Source organism: Vicia villosa, linkage group LG1 (assembly GCF_029867415.1).
Source record: "Vicia villosa cultivar HV-30 ecotype Madison, WI linkage group LG1, Vvil1.0, whole genome shotgun sequence".
Lineage (NCBI taxonomy): Eukaryota > Viridiplantae > Streptophyta > Magnoliopsida > Fabales > Fabaceae > Vicia > Vicia villosa.
In genome coordinates this window covers 116464980-116486435 of record NC_081180.1, presented here as the reverse complement: position 1 = coordinate 116486435, position 21456 = coordinate 116464980, and the positions used below count along the sequence as shown (strand labels likewise).

Here is a 21456-nt window from a genome sequence, read left to right as displayed (position 1 = left end):
CTAAACTAGTCATTTGCAAAAACAAAATTTTATCAAAGAAATTTGGGTAAAGGATGGTGGTGTTTCTTATTAATAATATCTATTTCTCTATATTTTATCAAACACAAACAATATTCATTTCTCTATATTTTTGTTAAAGGATTAAAAACCAGACTAAAAAAATTCATTATGAGTTGATTCAGTTCATGCAACAGAAATTTCTAAAATCATCCATATGTGTACCTTAGCAAAGTATCCGTAGCAAAGTATCATACAAATTTCTAAAATATCAAACCCAAATCAGTTGATTCATATAATCAATTGCAAATAAAATCATTCATATATGTACCTTAATAATGGGTTGGATGAAGCAAGAAGTGTTGATTTTGACCAAGAAAACCCTAAAATCCCACAGACCGGCGGCGGCAGCGGCGGCGGCGGTGGCGTGAGAGTGAGACGACGACGGAGGGACGGGGAGTGGTTGAGAACGGCGGAGGGAGTGAGAGGAGGAGTACTGGTTGAGAACTTGCGAGGAAGAAGAAGACTGTTTCTGAAAAAATAGCGTGTTTCTGGAAAAAATTAGCGTGTCTGTGTTTTATGAAAAATTTAATCAGGGCTACAAGAGCGCTTTTCAGAAGCGCTTTCATACCCAGCCCTACAAGAGCGCTTTTCAAAAGCGCTGTCATACCCCATCCTATAAGAGCGCCTTTAGAAAGCGCTTTCATACCTACCCCCTATAAGAGCGCTTTTAAAAAGCGCTTTCATTCCCCCCCTATAAGAGCGCTTTTGAAAAGCGCTTTCATTACCCCCCCCTATAAGAGCGCTTTTCTAGCGTGATTTTTTATTTTGTTTTTAGACAAACCTACCAAAGCGCTTTTGGGCATAAGCGCTGTCGTAGGTGTGCTGTTAAAAGCCAATTTTGGCGTAGTGATTTTTTGTAGATTAAAAAAATTGATTAATGAAATATAAAATGTTGGTTAATGAAATATAAAATATTGGTTAATGAAGTGATAAAGTTGGATAATCATAGCCTAGATATTAAAAATAATTTTTAATAATAAAACAAAATTGATTAATGAAATGTAAAATATTAGTTAATAAAATGATGATGTTAGTTAATCACACAATTTTATATGGGTCTTCCTTAATTCCAAATAAAAATTAAAAAAAAAATTGTATATTTTTTAAATAATAGAAATATGAATATGGTGTAGTGTATCTTTTGGTGGAAGAACGCCATTATTGTTTGTCTAATGATTGAAAATATATGTTAACCTAGCTGCCATGTAGTTGAAGATACAAATCAATAATTGTTTTGTTTACGACATGCAATAGTCGTGCACCCATGTCATATCCTACTTCCTATAATATTATTTATTATTATCGTTCTACGTACATATGCATTGTTCAAGAAAATTCCCCGCATTAGCTCATGTGTATAAATTAGTCATCTCTAATTCATTCTCTTTAATATTTTGTGAACTCAACTTGTTTTCAACGTTTCTTGAAATATAATAATGGCTTTTACAAATATCTATTTTCTGGCTTTCATGCTTCTGATCATATCCATGTTAATCCCATGTAGTTCTGGTTATGTTAGTGGCAATGACTATGGCACCAAAAAACAAGTTGTGACCAAGAAACCAAATTTCACAGAAAAACTTTTCTCCAACAATATTGGCATTCAAGGTCTTGTTTATTGCAAATCTGACTCTAAACTCATTCCACTGGAAGGTAATTTACATTCTTTTTATCTTATCATAAAAAATTTAACATTTAAAATAGTTTTCACTCTGAATTACTAGATTGGACGTCATCATCAAAATTCAAACTCTGATACTTTTAATTGTGTGTATGACTTTCTAGTGATTATTACTGATTCGCTTATGGACCCAAAAAAAATTAACAATGATTAAACTATTTGATTCCTTGTTTCTGTAGGAGCCGTTGTAAGGATAACATGTGAAGCTGTTGATGAATATGGATTTGAAACAACACCGTTCACTTTCTTAAGTGATGCAACCGATGTAAAAGGCTTTTTCCTTGCAACATTGTTTCAACTAGAGCTCGTTGCAGAAAAACGGGTACTGAAAGAGTGCAGAGCTTTCCTTGACGCATCTCCTTCGAACAACTGCAATTATCCCACTGACGTTAACAAAGGGATTAGTGGTGCCGAGCTTCATTCTTATCCTTTCCTTCTTGTAGTGATCTCATATCCATGTGCGCGTAGTATTTCCATTTGAAAGCGATCGAGTACCTCTCGCTAAAATCAACCAACAAACCTTTCATGGTTCTTACTCCGAACTACGATTGCTCTGACTTTCCCATTGCACTAGGGAATACGTAGGCACAAGATACAAACGTCTTGGCGAGCATAATAATAAAAAATATTTTCTTTTTTCCTCTTAATAATAAAAAACCTAAAAACTCTTTCTTTTATCTTTTTCTCGATTAATAAGCTAAAGAACACAAACATTACGCTAACACTCAAACACAAAACTAACTAAATGGGTCCCATCGAGTACGATGGAGGTGAGGGGTGCTAATACCTTCCCCTTGCTTAACCGACTCCCGAACCCTAATTTGGTTGCGATGACCATCTTATCCTTTTATTTTCTCTTTGTGGGTTTTATCTAAGTATTTTCCAGATTTAAAATACTACAAACTACATAAAACTAATAAAATTAATTTGTATTTATACATTTGATTATTTATTCTTATCAGTATTTTGAACAAATTAAAATTTTTATTTTTTTAAATTTAAACTAGTTTTAAGTCGACTGAGGTTCAATAAAAAAATCTATATATAATATGAAATACTCAACTAAACTATCATGCATAAAGGACACAAAATAAAGAAGAGACATGATTCAAACTTACACTCATATATTATTTATAATTTTTTTATTAGATTGGACGTTGAGGTGCTAATTTTGCAAGCCAATTCCCTTTCCATCGTACTTGAAACTCAAGTCCATTGTAATAAAACATTACATCATCGTCTCTCTAATTAATCATCTCTCATTCTGATCAAGAACAATAACACCGTCCATGAGAATCAACTCATGATTTCTACAATTTTAACAATCAGATCTACTGGTTCAAGTCACAATTGTTGAAACATTCACACTAAGATGAAGAAACAACTCTCAATCTTGCTTTCTAGAGTATTTTTTGTCCTTCTAATGTTGACACATCTCCAATCCTTTTCGTTGATTCAGTTGGCCAGAGGCTACCTGTAATACCCCAATTCTACCCCGGTAATTATTAAGAAAATCAGAGTTATAAAGTTCTATTTCGACAAACAATTGGAGTATTACGATACAACTTAACAACAATATCATGCTATCATAGATACATAACACAAATGCTCGGATGAACTAAAACCACATGAATTCACTTTATTAACATTAAGCAGCGAAACTACATTAATCAACTTTGATGACATAATATGTTTTTAACTTAAAACCATATTAACATCAACAATTATTCTTCATGTATCAACATAGTTATTCAACAATAAAACCAAACAACTAAACAACTAGCTCATTTCCCATGGTAGGGGAAATATCAGCAGAATGGTGAGAATTCAAATCATAATAAGTAAACATAATATAGAAAATGTAATACACAACAATGATACATTCCAAGAATTCATCACTCTTCATATAAATACGCATCATGTATAATATATCAAGATTCACATGTTTAACTCATTCGAAAAAGCTCCACAATTCCAAGAAATCAAACATAATTACCAAACAATGTACATAATCATATTTCACCAACATATAGATTCTAAGTACGTAACCCTTCTAACACATTCACAAAGTAATAATTGTATATAAGTATAATCATATTTCAAGTATACAAGTAATCACATCTCTTACCACATGTATTCATCATCAACCAACGTGGTTCACATATTCCACATATACACATATATCATTAATACATATATATTCACATTCTCATCATTTATGTTTTCAATCACATATATCATAAATACTTATATATTCACATTCTCATCATTTACGTTTTCAATCACATATATCATTAATACTTATATATTCACATTCTCATCATTTATGTTTTCAATCACATATATCACATCCACAACGCATCAACAATTCATATCAAATGAATTCAACTTCGCAATATGCATTCACACATCATAGCAACCACTTCATCATCACAATGACTCGAATGCAACTCAATATGCGACTCAATACTATGCATATGCATGTGGTACTATTTGGAGTAAAACTCCCATCTCAAACATTTGCCACTTGGGCCGTCTCAAACATTTTCCACTTGGGCCGTCTCAAACATTTGCCATTAAGGCTGTCTCAAACATTTGCCACTTGGGGCGTCTCAAACATTTGCCATTTGGGCCGTCTCAAACAATGCAATGGATGCGACTCAAATGATGCACACCCACAAATACAACATAAACAACACATCACAACATCATCTAAACAACATCAACATAATGCCAAGGTTCCATGGCAACAACCATATCATTACTATTATAGTAACTTATCACATCTCAATCACATCTTTATGTCGTATCAACATACAAAAATATTCACTTCATAATTAACACAATACAACTTATCAACATTGACCATAGGGTCAACAACAACAACAACAACAAATTCATCATATTAACAACAAACATCATAGTTCACAATCAAGTAACGACAGGACACAGTTAATTCAACTTCTTAATGAAAGCATACATGTCACGAATATCATATCCATAACATATCCACTAATGCTATCCACAATTTATCAATCATAATGCACACAAACTTAATTACTTGTTATCCATAATTCATCACATAACTTGTATTGCACCGTCATTCACCAAATCACAAAACGCATAAGAATAATCATAAGTTATTCACACAACAACATCATAATTAATTCATCAAATGCTAGCATACTCTATCCTATCATATAGATAATTACATTAGCTTCCTAACGCTTCGAACGACACATAAAAAGAGTTACAGATCAAAAGTTATGACATTTTGAAGTTTCATAAAATAGGGCATTTTCGCCCGACAAAAGAAATCCTTCGCCCGACGCTCCAAGTCAGTAGCGTGACCACAAAAAAAGCTCACTTGCCCAACGCTCGCCCGACGGATGACACCAGATAGCAAACATCATCAAACATGATTAACATACAAACATCATCAAACATGATTAATAGCATAAATCCCTTGAATTCAACATAAACTCTAACATGTGAAAATCTATGAAATCGAGAGAATAGGAGATCATACACATAGCATATCTTTACACACAATCATTACCCAATTACATAAGCCTACAATAATTTGGATTCTAACCCTTACCTTGAATCTCTAGTCCACCCTCTTCAAGAATCTACTTCCCTCTGCTCTTTCTCTTCTTTCTTCTATTCTTCTCTCTATCTCCTCTTTTTCCAAATGAAAGTTATGAAACAATTCTCTAAAACTCCAACTCTCTTACTATCCCTCTTTTCTTAATTGGGCTTAACCCATAATCTTTCTAGTATCATAATTATAACACTTAGGCCCAATTAGTTATATCTCTCTAATAACTCAATTAACATAAATAGCACAATTAAACACATAATCAAATAATTATTATATCACATAGTAACTAAATAATTAATTATTAAAAACACCAAATAATATAATTACTAATATAATTAATAAAAAATACTAATAAAATCGGGATGTTACACTACCCGATGAGAAAAAGCCTAGGGATGACAATAGGTCGGGTCGGGTGCGAGTTTCACGCTACCCAAACTCGCATTCGAAATCGGCACCCAAACCCGTACTCGAACCCAATAATACTACAAACTAAATAAAACTAATAAAACTAATTTGTATTTATACATTTTATTATTTATTCTTATCAGTATTTTGAACAAATTAAAATTTTTATTTTTTTTTCAATTTAAATTTGTTTTAAGTCGACAGAGGTTCAATAAAAAAAATCTATACATAATTTGAAATACTCAACTAAACTATCATGCATAAAGGACACAACATAAAGAAGAGACATGATTCGAACTTACACTCGTATATTATTTTTTATTTTTTATTAGATTGGACGTTGAGGTGCTAATTTTGCAAGCCAATTCCTTCATGCTGTTTATATCCTGAGCTTCTTCAATAACAGTGACCTTCATGTCAAAGCTTTTAGGAAGAGATTTGAGAATTTTTCAGACCATCTTGGCATCTGACATCTTTTCCCTAAGTGCATCAGAGGCATTGGCTATTTCAATAATATTCATGTGAAAGTCATGAATACTCTCATCTTCTTTCATTCTTAAGTTCTCAAACTTAGTGGTAAGAAGTTGAAGTATTGACATCTTTACCTTAGAGGTTCCTTCATGAGCAATCTTCAAAATTTTCCAAGCATCTTTGGCAACAGTACAACCACTTATTAGCTTGAAGATGTTCTTGTCCATTCCAGTCTTCCTCTGGTAGGTCAGTAAACTTACCATCCTTGTCTTTAGCGAGTGGGGGACTCCATCCTTTGACCATAACTCTCCATGCCTTTTTGTCCATGGACTTAATAAAAGCCATCGTACGAGCTTTTCAATAGTCATAATTCGTTCCATTAAGAATAGGTGGTCTATTCACAAATCCTCCTCCTTCCCTGTCCATTGTACCAGAAAATATCTTCTCTGAATCTCACCCAAAGTTAGAGCAGGATGCCTGCTCTAATACCAATTGAAATTCTGGTATTTAGATCTCAGATGTCCTAAGAGATGTTAAGACACTGATCTTTGAACAACACATAATGACAAGGTAGTTAATTGGTTAACCCTATTCCTCTGAACATCGGTTAAGGAGGATCTCAATGAAGAAGAAGGTCGTCAATTGGATGAGCTATACTATATATGGTTAAGCCTGAATCGAGTTAGAAGATTGTTTTGTTTTGTGAAAAATAGTCATGGCTTTTCTACCAAGAGCAGTTATGACGCATTGTCTGAGATATGTGCAACTCGGATAGTTATGTTGATTAAGAGAATTTAAGAGGGCTAAAAATTTTATCGAACAAAGGTGCTAAGAAAAGTATATTTATTTGGTTGGATATTGTTTCATGATAGACTACTAACTAAAATCGAGCTGGCAAGGAGAGGGGTCCTCAATAGAAGTCATAACTTGGTGTGTCCTTTGTGTCTTGAAGCAGAGGAAGATGATATTCATCTTTTAATAGACTTTTCAGTAACTAAACAGGAATGGACGAAGATGATTTGTTGGATAGGCATAGTAGAGCTGGTAGAGCAAGAGTTAATAACCTCACACTTAAAACAATTCTATTATTTGATTAAAAGGAAATTCAAAGAGAAACTCTTATGTTTTTTCTAGGCTACAGTATGCTGGGCCATATGGTTTAGTAGAAACAATATATTTTTCAAAGGTGAATTTTTGGGAGAGATGTTTATCTTGATAGGTTCAAAGTTTTGTCATAGGACTGGTACCAAGCTAAGTTCAAGGGACAAGTTGCTCACCGATGGTTGAATTAGTATACTCATTTTGGGAGGTGTTTATCTAGTTAATGTATTGGGCCTGGCAATTGTAAGAGTGACATTCTTGTACTGTGGATTGAGTAACCCTTGTAATATATATATATATATGGACGGAGCAACATAGGTAGCTATGGGGTCACTTGCCCCCACTATAATTTCAACAATATATCTTTTATTCTATAGATTTTAGAAGTATATATAGTAGTTTTTTTGTAAATAAGAAGTATAATAGTCTAAACTATATTTAAAAAAACAGTTTCTTTAATAAAATGTCCACCAAAATTTTATACTTCAAATTTTGTTAGCAGGTAGTGTGATATTAATTTATTTAAACTCTATTTTATTAATTTTAAGATTTTAGCCAATTAATTTTAGATCTTGGATAATAAAGAATAATTTTTTATTAATCACTATTATTTTAACTAAAAATAAAAAATATTTAAGATGCTTATCTTAAAATATCTTCTAAAATCATATATAAAAATAATAAGTTTATTTAAGATATATTCTTATAAATAATGCCCCCACTACACAAAAGTTCTGGTTCCGTATTATATAAATATATATATAAAAGGAGGAATAATATTACTCAAATAATAAGTTATTACAACTTACTCCATATTCTCACCATTAATTCATCTCATTAAAAATAATAAATAATAGTTTTTTCTCTTCACATTTAATTACTTATATGAGAATGTGAAAATGAATAAGAACTATCAAATTTAAAAGGAAAAATTGAGATTAAATTGTGGTTTTTACTTAATCATGTATCAAAAATTTAAAAAATTGGATGCTTTTAAGAGGAAAGAGAAATCTTTAATCAAATTTTAAATATATCTTTTAATCTCAACCATTAATTTAAATCCAATAATTATATTAAATTTTCACGTTCTCATATAACTGATTTATTTTTCGTTATATATATATATATATATATATATATATATATATATATATATATATATATATATATATATATATATATATATATATATATATATATATATATATATATATATATATATATATATATATGAGGAGGGTTATATTGACTCCAAGAGTAAGTGTTCAACACTTACTCCAAATCATAACTATTGATTATCATTAATCCAACGGTTTTAATTAAAGTTTTATTTAAAAAAATATTTCCAAAAATAATTAAATTAAATGATCAATTAAAACCGTTAGATTAATGAAAATCAATGGTTAAGATTTGGAGTATATATAACCCTCCTCATATATATATATATATATATATATATATATATATATATATATATATATATATATATATATATATATATATATATATATATATATATATATATATATATATATATATATATATATATATATATATATATATATATATAATGTTTGATAAATTATTTATAGATCCATATTCTGCTCTATAATTTTTATAGATCCACTTTTTGTTATAATTATAAATTTTTATATGATTGAATTTTATAGAATGTTTGATAAATTATCTATAATCTTAATGATTATGATTGAAAATAATGCCAAGCAAGCTGCCCATATGTAGTAGTAATGTCTTCCAATAATGGTTTCGGGCATGCAATTCATGTTTTTATCGTGCATCCATGTCATACACTACTTCTTATTAATTATTTATTATAATATGCATTGTTGTGAAATCCAAATTGTTTAACTTAAGTGATCAGCCATTGAAATTGCTATAAGTGTATTAAACTATAAAGCAAGACATGTTCTCTACTAATTAGGTATGGGCCTAGTCGTACATTGTGGTGCTTAAGCATATCTTGAAAGGAAACACCATGCAAATTATGAAATGCGATGCAAACACGTTCTATAGACCCAAAAAAATTGTGAGTTATAAGCCAAATCGTGCAACCAATTATCTTGATCGTTAAATTATTCAAAGACTTCATAATTCATTAGGTATTTTTGTTAGACAAACATTATTCTCTATAAATAGCTATGGTATTAGGTTTAGTACTACATCATCACTACTTTGAAGCATTTGTTCACTAACCCTTTACTAAAACATTACAAAGAGGTTAATTTATGATGGCTTATCATAAACTGATTTTCACCACCTCTATCTTTGTTCTTACGTTTCTGGCTGTTGCCTCCGCAACAGATTATGAATATGGTTCAACCCAAAACACTGAGAAGTCCAAACCCGAAACTGAAGTTGATAATAAACCATACTCTACCAAACCAAACTATGATGCTTATAAATCCAAAATAGATTTTGAGTATAGTTTAACTTCAGAAATTGGGAAACCCAAACCTGATACAGATTACGAACCACATTTCACAAAACCAAACTATAGAGTTCCCAAACCCAAAGTAAACTATAGATATAGTCCGGTTCCAAATATAGAGAAACCTGAACATGAATTATATTACAAACACTCCACAAAACCGGACTATGAAGCTCCCAAACCTGAAACAAATTATGGATATGGTCCAACTCCAAAGAATGAGAATCACAAATCTGAAGAAGCTTACACACCAAATCCTCCAAAACCATACAATGAAATTTCCAAATCCAACACTGATTATGGATATGGTCCAACTCCAAAGGTTGAGAAACCTAAATCTACAACACCTTACACACAAAATCCAACAAAACCAGACTACAAAGTTTCTAAACCCAAAACAGACTATGGATATAGTCCAACCCCAAAGATTGAAAAACCAAAGTCTGAAGAAACTTACAAACCAAACCCTACCAAACCAGAATACGAAACTCCCAAACCCAAAACAAGTTATGAGTATGTTCCAACACCAAAAACTGAGAAACCCAAACTCGATACAGATTATATACCACTCCCAACAAAGCCATATTATGAAGCTCCAAAACCAAAAGAAAGCTACCAAGTGCAATTGCCTACAGTCATTGGTGTCCAAGGAACAGTTTTATGCAAATCCGGGTCCAACTATTACCCAATTCAAGGTAATTTTTTTCACTTACAACTCTATTTGGCTATATTTCTTTTATATAAGAAATCGAACAATCATTTATATAAACTTACTATTTTTGAGTCATGCAGGAGCTGTTGCACGAGTTAAATGTGAATGTGTGAATGAGCTTGGATACGAGACAGGTCCTATAACAGTGTTCAGTCATGTAACAGATAGTAAAGGTTATTTCTATGTTACACTGTCATTACCTGGGCTAGGATCAAAATTGAAGATTAATGAATGCAAAGCATACCTAGAGAGTTCTCCATTAGAGACATGTAAAGTTCCCACAGACGTGAATCATGGAATAAGTGGTGCTCCTCTTTCATCTTATCGTCTTCTTGACAACAAGTTCAAATTGTACTCTGTGGCACCTTTCTTCTGTACCTCACAAGCTAAATCAGTCCCTGGTTATTAAGACATATCAGCTTGTTTGCCAAAGAAAGTGAGATAAACATGGCTGCAAAATGACTGCAAAGTTCTACGATGATTTCTTGTCTTTTATTTATTATTTATTAATTTGGGTTTTCTATTATAATGTTTTGTTAATTGTTCAATTTTCACAATTGGTTGGTTATTGATTTTGATATATATAAAGAAAACATGGTTCATTTATGAGCCAAACTTCATTTATTTCTTCATATTTGTGTACTGTATATACTATTTCCTCTATTTTTTTTTTTTTTACAAGACTTTCCTCTTTTTTTGGTTCAGCTAACAACTGTTTCTATGAATTAGTGGTTTAACTTAGTTTAAAAAAAAAGAGTAGTTTTATTAGATAATTATTGAAATTACAACCTCTTAGTGTGTGAAGGTTACTGAGTAAGAGTCTTGTGTTGTATAAAAACTCAAAAACGGAGCAAGATATGAATCAATAACCCGTATCTATGATAAGAGTTTTTTAAAAAAAAACCTCAAACTCCTAAAATCTACTTACAAATCCCTCTACCATTTAATTACAACATTATATTGAAAGACAGATATTTTTTGACAGTCCATTTTATCTTTTTATGGGCTCCGATAGGAGGCATCGTGACTCCATTTTTATTTTAAAATCTGTAATGTTTTGAAGTTATGGATAGAAAATTAATTGTAAAATAAATTGATCGAGTTTAAAATCGTGAACGAATTATTTTTTTATAGGATTTAAAACACTCTCAAGTTGTCTTAGATTCGAGAGCAGGAATATTCACGATAATTTAGCCTATTTCGAATTTGCATAAGACCTGGAAAAACTCGAATATAGGAAAAATGAAATATAAAATTTTTGTGAAGAAAATGTACTTTTGGTATTATTTTTTCTAAATTCCGAATTATGAATTTATAGTAGTGTTGTTTCATAAAATTGCGATCATCGATGAAATACACAATTTCAGCAACACTTTTTATTGAGTGTTGTAATTTTTTGTTTACCGCTAAACTTCAAAAACATTGTCTATTTATAACCGCATTTACAACACTTCATGGACTATTGCCTATTTTTGAATTAAAAAACAAACTCTCTATTGCAACACTTCACGAAGCATTGTCTATTTCAAATTCAAAAAACAACATTCACTTGCATATTTTTTTGTCATTTTAGAACACATCCATAGTTATTAATTATTATTAATTACAACAATCCCCACCTATTTTAATAACCACTAGATCAACTCTAAAAAAAGAGAAACAAATAATGTTAATACAAATAAGTATTTTTAGGTTTGAACTTAACCTTAGTAAAGACAACATATCAGAATTTTAGGTAGCAATGCATTAAGACGTTATCCTTTGTGATTAGACCGACGTTACCTTCCACACACTCTTTTATGGTTATTCGCCTACATCTCTTCCCTAACACTATTTAAGATCACGTGCTTTTCTTATTTCGTGAATTTTTCGAGAGAGAAATTCCAATTCTCACTTTGAGACAACACCATCTTGAAATCTACATAGGTGAAGTTCATATTGTATCTATATTTCTTGAGATGTGCATTCTCGATATTGAAATTCATTAAGAGTTTGAAAAACTCAACCCTCAATATGCAATAGTCAACATTATAATGTCGCACAAACATCCAAATCAATAGCTTGCTGTTACCTATTGAAAATCTTAAGGCTAATGTTTTATTAACGTTAGATTAGGTTGTCACCACTGTTGGAACTCTTCTTCAAGAAATTACAGTCTCATAGCTCACTTTGAGACGACACCATCTTGAAATTCACATAGGTGAAATTCATATTGTATGAAAAAAGAATGAAACAATACTTAAAATAACAAATGAAGATAAATAAACAACATTCTACTATTCGTGTACATTAATATTTTAATATTTTGTTGAACCACAATGTTATTCTTATACCTCCATTGTATTCACTGTTTATAAATACGGTGAATATTAAACATTGACATGAAAAGTACCATAAATAGTGATATGAATGTGAACAATAACCGTGAATAGCGACATCAAAAGTGCATGAATAAAAAGTTGGTTAATGATATGTAAAATGTTGGTTAATATTGTTCATTATTTGTTTAATAATTGCTCAGAATTAAAAATAATTTTTTGTACATTAAAAAAGTTGATTAATGAGATATTAAATATTGGTTAATGAAATATAAAATATTGATTAATGAAGTGATAAAGTTGGATAATCATAGCCCAGATATTAAAAATAATTGTTAGTAATAAAACAAAATTGATTAATGAAATGTAAAATGTTAGTTAATAAAATGATGATGTTAGTTAATCACACAATTTTATATTAGTCTTCCTTAATTCCAAATAAAAATTTTAAAAAATTGTATATTTTTTAAATAATAGAAATATGAATATGGTGTAGTGTATCTTTTGGTGGAAGAACACCATTATTGTTTGTCTAATGATTGAAAATATATGTTAACCTAGCTGTCATGTAGTTCAAGATACAAATCAATAATTGTTTTGTTTACGACATGCAATAGTCGTGCACCCATGTCATATCCTACTTCCTATAATATTCTTTATTATTATCGTTCTATGTACATATGCATTGTTCTTTATTATTTTCTTTTTTTTTTAAGCCAAAAAAAAAAGAAAATTCCCTGCATTAATTCATGTGTATAAATTAGTCATCTCTAATTCATTCTCTTTAATATTTTGTGAACTCAACTTGTTTTCAACGTTACTTGAGATATAATAATGGCTTTTATAAATATCTATTTTCTGGCTTTCATGCTTGTGATCATATCCATGTTAATCCCATGTAGTTCTGGTTATGTTAGTGGCAATGACTATGGCACCAAAAAACAAGTAGTGACCAAGAAACCAAATTTCACAGAAAAACTTTTCTCCAACAATATTGGCATTCAAGGTCTTGTTTATTGCAAATCTAACTTTAAACTCATTCCACTGGAAGGTAATTTACATTCTTTTAATTCTATCTTATCATCAAAAACTTCACATTTAAAATAGTTTTCACTCTGAATTACTAGATTGGACGTCAATACCAAAATTCAAACTCTGATACTCACAATTGTGTGTATGACCTTCTAGTGATTAATACTGATTCGTCTACAGACCCAAAAAAAAAATGACAATAATTAAACTATTTGATTCCTTGTTTCCGTAGGAGCCGTTGTAAGGATAACATGTGAAGCTGTTGATGAATATGGATTTGAAACAACACCGTTCACTTTCTTAAGTGATGCAACCGATGTAAAAGGCTTTTTCCTTGCAACACTGTTTCAACTAGAGCTTGTTGCAGAAAAACGGGTGCTGAAGAAGTGCAGAGCTTTCCTTGACGCATCTCCTTGGAACAATTGCAATTATCCCACTGACGTTAACAAAGGGATTAGTGGTGCCGAGCTTCATTCTTATCGCTTCCTCAATGATAAGAAGATGAATTTGTATACCGTGGGACCTTTTGTATTCACCTCAACGCCCAAATCAATCTCCAATGGATATTAGATGATTGGAAGTTTTCTAGATAGGTTTCATTTTGTTTTCTTTCTAAATGTGTTTCTTTCTAAATGTGTTTGATCAGTGTTTTTCGTTCTGTATTTTCTTCTATTTGCTGATATATAGGAAAAAGTTATGTAACTTCTGTCACAAAAGGGTGAAAAAAAGTTCTTTAGAAAGAAAATCAGAACTGAACATGAACAACTTCAAACTTGAAGTGTGTGGAATTACAAATAAAGTTAAGAAACCACAAAGTGAAATTGGTGTGAGTCGGGGTATTGTCATAATCAAGTTTGAACAACTTCAAAGGGTTTAACTTCATGACAAACATAAAGCACATAAATAATATAGTGTTGTAAGACTAAAATTAAGGTTCGTCATGCAATACCATCCAGGCCCCAGTTACTGCGTTCAGTGGGAGTTGAAGCCAAGTATCTCGATAAGCATCACGATTTCTGTTTTTCTTTTTTCGGAAATTCGTCTCACCAGATAGCTGCAACTGCAAATACATCTTATTGCAACATCACAAACTTGAATTAGCGACTTCCCATTTATCCATAGATGCAATTTTGATTATTAAGCTATTAAAAAAGTGTTGTGTGCTATAATAGCAATGCAGAGCGAAAGTTGGCAGCACTTGAAACAGTTCGAAGGTCTGATAGTAAGAGACAAAACAACATTTGCAAAGTTTAGAGTAATTTGGTTTGCTTGCATATGGTTTATATAGAAAGTTAGAAATGAAAAGATGTTCCAAAATGAAGAAACAAATATCTAAAAATTGACGAAGAGGCGAAATTGGTATCCTGGAAATGGTTGCACGTCAATACAAGATGGATCGAAGATAACATAGGGGCATAGGGCAGTGGTTCTCGCATCGGAGGGGGTGCTTAGGGTGTACAGAGGGGTGATTTCTGGGCACATATGTACATCATAATTTCTTGTTAGCGATTCTCAATATCATCAGGTTGTGTTTTGAGTTTTGACATATGAGGCAGCGAAGTAGTTTATTAGGTGTGTTGCAGGGATCGGAAATGAAATCAATATCAGAGGCGCATAATCCAGAAGTCCGGTTCGTGGGTCCCCTAGAGCATTGGGGATCAGATAGGTGCGGGGTGGAATGAGCAGAATTGAAAGGCGCTGTTTTCATATTAGATATGGAGGCGAAACAGTGGTTCGTATCCGTTCGGAAGTGAATGCTTTCAGAGCGACTCTAGATCTGTTTTGGATTTTGGCCCGGTTGGAATATTGAGACAAAGTGTAAGGGGTTGATTGTAGGGGTTGCTTGTGAATTAGCAGTGTAGTGAGTATTGCTCAATTTCTAGCAATTGGATAGAGTTCTTTTGTAAATCGAACTGCAGTGTATGTGATAGGAATCAATTTTAGCATGGGTGGTAGTTATTGTTGTATGGCTGCAACGGGTTAATAGTTTGTGTTAATCGGTTACAGTCTCAAATTTTTGTTTTTTCTTGCCTTTTAATTGTGTTTTGTGTCTCAATCACTTTGTAACACTTATGTAAATTTCTTGGAGGCATCCTCATCATCAATAATGAAAAATATTATTCTCACACTCAATTATCTTATTCTCTCTAATTCTCTCCTCTTTCACTATATCATTCTCCATATATATACGCCATTGTTTATCAATCTTGTGATTGAATGTTTCGAAATTTGACATCAAGAGTTTAGTTCTGATCCACAAACACCTAGTGTGCAACATGAATTTTGTCTTCAATGATAGAACTCTACAAACCTATCAACCCTTGATGGGAATAATTACGACAAATAATATTGCAAGCAAAATAAGGTGTTGTTTGGCTACCAAGATGTTCTTGAAGTGATCAAGAATAGGGCGAATCCCCTTGTCGAAGGTGCAACAGATTCACAACCAGCAATGCATACGAAAGAGAAGAAGAAAGACTTCAAAGCGATGTTCTTGATCCATCAATGTGTGGATAGTGACAACTTCGAAAAGGTTGGTGATTGCGAATCGTTAAAGCAAGCGTGGAAAATCTTGGAAAAGGCATATGTTGAAGCTGATAAAGCAAAGATGGTGACATTACAAACTCACAAACGTCAGCTTGAATTGATTCAAATGGAGAAAAAGGAGACAATCAATGATTACATGACGCGAATTACTTGATTGGTGAACCAAATCAAGTCGTATGGAGAAATTGTTTTTTAGCAGAATGTTGTGTCGAAGATCTTGCGTTCTTTGACGGCAAGATTTGACAATATTGTGGTGGGAATAGAGGAATCGAAGGATCTTGCGATATTGAGCAAAGAGGAGCTTCAAAGATCTCATAAGAAAAGGATGGAGGAAAAAATATCGATAAGGCTAATGAAGAGATCACTTTGCAAGCTCGGTTTAATGAGAAGAACAAGAAGTTGAAAGGAAAATAACCCATGAAGAGTAAACAAAATTTTTCAGAATTTTGGTGGAAAATAGTCTTTAAATTCGAAAAATTTGACTTGTGAAAAGGGTGAGAGCAGTTGCAACAAAAATGATGGTCAAGGCAACTTTAGAGGTGAAAGAAGAAAGTATGACAAAAGCAAGGCACAGTGTTACAATTGTCAAAAGTCCGGTCATTTTGCAAGAGATTGCAACGCGAACAAGAGGAAATCTCAAGGAGATGAAGCCAAGGTTGCAAGACAAGAGGTTGATGAAGAGAATACAATCTTGGTCACGATCACGGAAGGCAAATGCAGCAGCACCGGTTCCGGGAACGCTGGAGAAACATTTGCAAAAGAAAATATTATGGTGACTATGAGACAAGGAGTCTAGTGCAGGGACGAATAGTACATGGATTCTGATTGTTCTACACACATGATGGGGAGGAAGGATAGGTTTGTCAAAATCAGTCAAGCCACGAAGAATAAGTGAAATTCATGGATGACATCACTTTAGTTGTCGATGGGATCAATGATGTTTTGATCATGAAAAGGGATGGTGGACATTCCTTGATCAAATATGTATTATACATTTCAGGAATCAAATGTAACCTTCTAAGTATTGGCCAATTGCTTGAGAAGGGTTACAATATTCACACGGAAGACAAAACGTTGTGCATTATGGATGCAAACAGGATTTTGGTCCTTAAAGCTCATATGGCTGCCAACAGAAACTTCAAGATTTAGTTGATGGCTATGGAGCATAGGTGTCTTGCTAAATCGGCAAGTCGAGAAGAATGGTTGTGACACTACCATCTTGAGCATATTAATATATTAGATTTCAATGTATTGCAAAAGAACTGGATGGTAACCGGGTTGCCATCCATCAACATACCGGCTGAAATTTGTGAAGAGTGTGTGCAAGAGAAGCAACACAAGGGTAATTGACAAGGATGTAAGTTGTAGATTCAAACATCAACTTGAGGTGGTGTATTCTGATGTGTGTGGGCCGATGCAAGTTAATTTATGTGGCAGCAATATGTACTTTGTTACTTTTATCGACGATTATAGTAGGAAACTATAGGCATACCTAATCAAGAGAAAAAAAAAGAGGTATTTGAAGTGTTTATGAAGTTCAAGTCTATGGTTGAGAGGAAAAGCGGTCCCAAGCTCACACTTGTCAAAAAGGATGGTAGAGGAGAGTATGTCTCAAATGACTTTGTGAAGTTTTGTGATGAAGAATAGATAGTGCATGAGATGGTACCACCCTATACACTGCAACGAAACGGTGTTGTCGAAAGAAAGATTCAATCAATTGTGAACATGGTGAGAAGCATGTTAAATGGGAAGAACTTGCCGAAAGAGTTATGGGAAGAAGCGGTATCCATATCTGCCTATTTGTTGAATTGGTGTCCTACAAAGAAGCTTGAGAAGATAACACCGGACGAGGCATTGTCTGGATTTAAACCGAATCTGAACCATTCAAGAGTTTTTGGTTTCGTGGTGTATTGACATGTTCCGGGCCAACTTAGAAAGAAGTTGGATGACAAATGGGATATGATGATACTTTTAGGGTATCACTCCACTGGAGGTTACAAGTTGTTTGATGTTGAAAACATGAGGATTGTGATTAGTCGGGACGTTATAATTGATGAATTAAAGAAAGTGGAACTCAAACACTCTAACCCTGGAACTTTAAAAAGAATTATACGTTGATTAAAGTGTTACCAACTTCAAAATATCTCAACTTTATTCAAATTGCAGCGGAAAATCAAATTAAAATACTAGACAAAAGCATGTTTATTCTCCATTCAAAGTAACCGTCATAAAAACTCCTCAAAACATTAATTTGAATCCAACAATTAAAACAAGCGTCCTAGCCTCGATGTTACATGATTAGAGCATAGCCACTAGTAAACAACAAAACTAAATGGAAATAACTTCAAAAGTTATTTTTCACTCACAACAGTAACTTCTAATCCTGATTATCTGCAAGATGACCATGGTGGACAACATCAAAGCAAAGAGGTGAGAATTCACTTCAATAATGAAATGATAAGATATAGGGTAGAATACAAACATCTACACATATATCACAAAATTCACACAACATCACTCTCACACCCAATCCATTAACATATTCGATGCAATCACATATTCATCATTTAAATTATGCAATGAGACTCACAATATCAACTAGACTTATATGCATCAAGTACCATATCATTAATAATTGGTTCACTCAGAAACCAGGTTCACCCTACTCGAACCCCGAATCCACCTTGCTCGGATTCGGAACAAGCCACCAATCCACCCTGCTCGGATTGCAACTCGCCTCTTTCATTAACAATAATGACATAATGATATATGTCAATACACGTCAATGCAACAACAACATAATATTTAAAGTCCCCTCCCGACAATAAAAAAAACATGCATTGACTTAATGATAATAGTTCCCCTCCCAAACTATTATCCCACTACAACATCACATAATTCATTAACAAAATTCATACTAATACGACATCATATCAACATCACCACTTACACATTCAACAAATCATCACCATTCATATCATGCATGTAATCCATATACAAACATATAATACCAATTAATCACATAATAATTGATAATTCATAAATTAACATCCAACAATGCCCAACAATGTTAATTAACACCTAATAGTACCAACACTCGCAGAAATAGATCTTTGTCACGAAACATAATTGAAAAATGAAAATTTTGCACAGTCATCTGCGTTATGCCCAATTTTCTAGGGCTAAGCAAGGGCTCGCTACACGCAGGTTTCTAGGGCTATGCACAGGCTCACTATGCACATATTTCCGGGGCTATGCCAAGACGCCCATGATAGCAAAAATCAGAAGCGCAATTTTTTCCATTGGAGTTCATTCCAAGCTCCGATTTTGATTCTCAACCAACCAAATTATACAACAAACAAATCATACATGTTATAATATATCCATAACAAATTAATTTATCAGTTTTAACAACTTTAATTATTTAATCCCATGAATTAATATATGCTCCAAAACATTCAAAACCTATCAATGGTAGAATTTCATCAACAACTCAAAGCAAAAATTATCACACAACACAGTACACGAATTCTGCCATTCATCATCGTGTATTGATGGAAACACATGAACTTGGATGAGTAAACGACGACTGGAACTCGTATTTCTTTTTTTAGGTTTCAAGGGGGAGAATGGAACACTTAGAGTATTTTTTCTTTTGATTACCTCATTTTCCTTAATTTTTCATCATGATTTAATTTCATCTTTTATTTTTTTTAAAAATGAAATATAAATTAATATGTGTCATGTCTGATGAATAAATATTTAATTGAAAAATAAAATAAACACCACTGTGTCTATACCACGTTACAAATTCTACTGACCAAATCTACTAAGGTAGAAAAATAAGAGAATCTGGAAAGGACAAGGAGGAAATATGTTTTTTTGGGGGCGTTTTTCCAATGAGCCTCATATGGCAGGGGGAAATGGGTATTAACCCTAGATTAAATGGACTTTTAATTGATTCGGACATTGATTTCAATCGATTCTGATTGATTGATTGATGGTGGCATCAACTCTAGGTTGTTTAATCTACTAGTCCATTAGGGTTAACCGATTAGGTGGCGCTAAATTTGAATTTCAAACACACCTAATTGATTATCCTATTATGTTTAATCGGTTAGATGTTGTTTTTCAGCATTCTTGGCCCATTTGGGCAAGGGAGGAATTTATGTTTTGCTTTTCTTTCTTCATCCATTTCCTTTGGCTTTGCACCAGTTTACTCAACATATTCTATTTCTAAAAAAAAAAAGATTAGCAAAATATAAATCAAATGGACTAGGCAAATAAATAAAAGCACTTGCTAGAGAATTAACTTGAGTTTTTTGAGTTTATTATCTATCAAGTGTGTTACCTTAAACCTTTAAGGAATTTCTGAGTTATCCCCTATCAAAGAGAACATATAAACTTGAAGAAGAATAATCACTTTGATTCATTTGAGACAAAAACATCATTCCTTCTTAAGGCAAAAAATTCTTAACAACTATTTAACAAAAAGAAAACTTTCCAAGAACCTCTTCAACAATCAAAGCCATCAAATCCATCTTTCTTTGGTGGAGCTTTCAGAATCATGCTTTGCAGTTTGCACAACTTTTCTTTAATTGATTTTTAAATCTTTAAAGCTGCAAAACAATTATGCAAAACACATCAAATTTTTAATGGGTACCCAACTGTGGGGAAATGTGGCATGCAATCTATTTATTATCCACGGTTTGCTCGGGAATTAATCAAACTCATAACCTAAAACATTTCACCACTATTGATAATCTAAACTGTGGTGAAATGTGGCGTCCCACCTAGTTTTTCATCACGACCACTAGCCCGTGTTAGAAAGTAATACACTTTCTATTAAATCCTTCGTTACCACATATCACCAACCCTGATAAAATCTATTTTCTAATTATAGTGAAAGATACTTTTTATAGTATTACAATATCTTTCATATTATCATGTTTTTAACGTGATGGACAGATCGTCCTATATTCTTTATATTTTCTTATAAAGATATTGTGTTAGATGCTAACAATCAAAATATTAATTGCTTTAATTGTTTTATATACTTTGTATACTAAAAAA

General features: G+C 32.4%; 3 protein-coding genes across 3 annotated transcripts; all 3 read left to right on the top strand.

Moving 5' to 3' along the window:
- Positions 1–1478: 1478 nt before the first annotated feature.
- On the top strand, positions 1479–2252 carry LOC131615071 (protein SEED AND ROOT HAIR PROTECTIVE PROTEIN-like). The gene is made up of 2 exons (XM_058886586.1): positions 1479–1713; positions 1921–2252. Exons 1-2 carry the CDS (start codon positions 1497–1499, stop codon positions 2220–2222), a joined length of 519 nt encoding a protein of 172 aa, XP_058742569.1. The 5' UTR covers positions 1479–1496; the 3' UTR covers positions 2223–2252.
- Positions 2253–9519: 7267 nt separating this feature from the next.
- Positions 9520–11093, top strand: LOC131615062 (proline-rich protein 3-like). The gene is made up of 2 exons (XM_058886579.1): positions 9520–10469; positions 10567–11093. Exons 1-2 carry the CDS (start codon positions 9572–9574, stop codon positions 10893–10895), a joined length of 1227 nt encoding a protein of 408 aa, XP_058742562.1. The 5' UTR covers positions 9520–9571; the 3' UTR covers positions 10896–11093.
- Positions 11094–13583: 2490 nt separating this feature from the next.
- On the top strand, positions 13584–14593 carry LOC131615055 (protein SEED AND ROOT HAIR PROTECTIVE PROTEIN-like). Its single transcript, XM_058886570.1, has 2 exons — positions 13584–13855; positions 14069–14593. Exons 1-2 carry the CDS (start codon positions 13639–13641, stop codon positions 14404–14406), a joined length of 555 nt encoding a protein of 184 aa, XP_058742553.1. The 5' UTR covers positions 13584–13638; the 3' UTR covers positions 14407–14593.
- The last annotated feature ends 6863 nt before the right edge of the window (positions 14594–21456 follow it).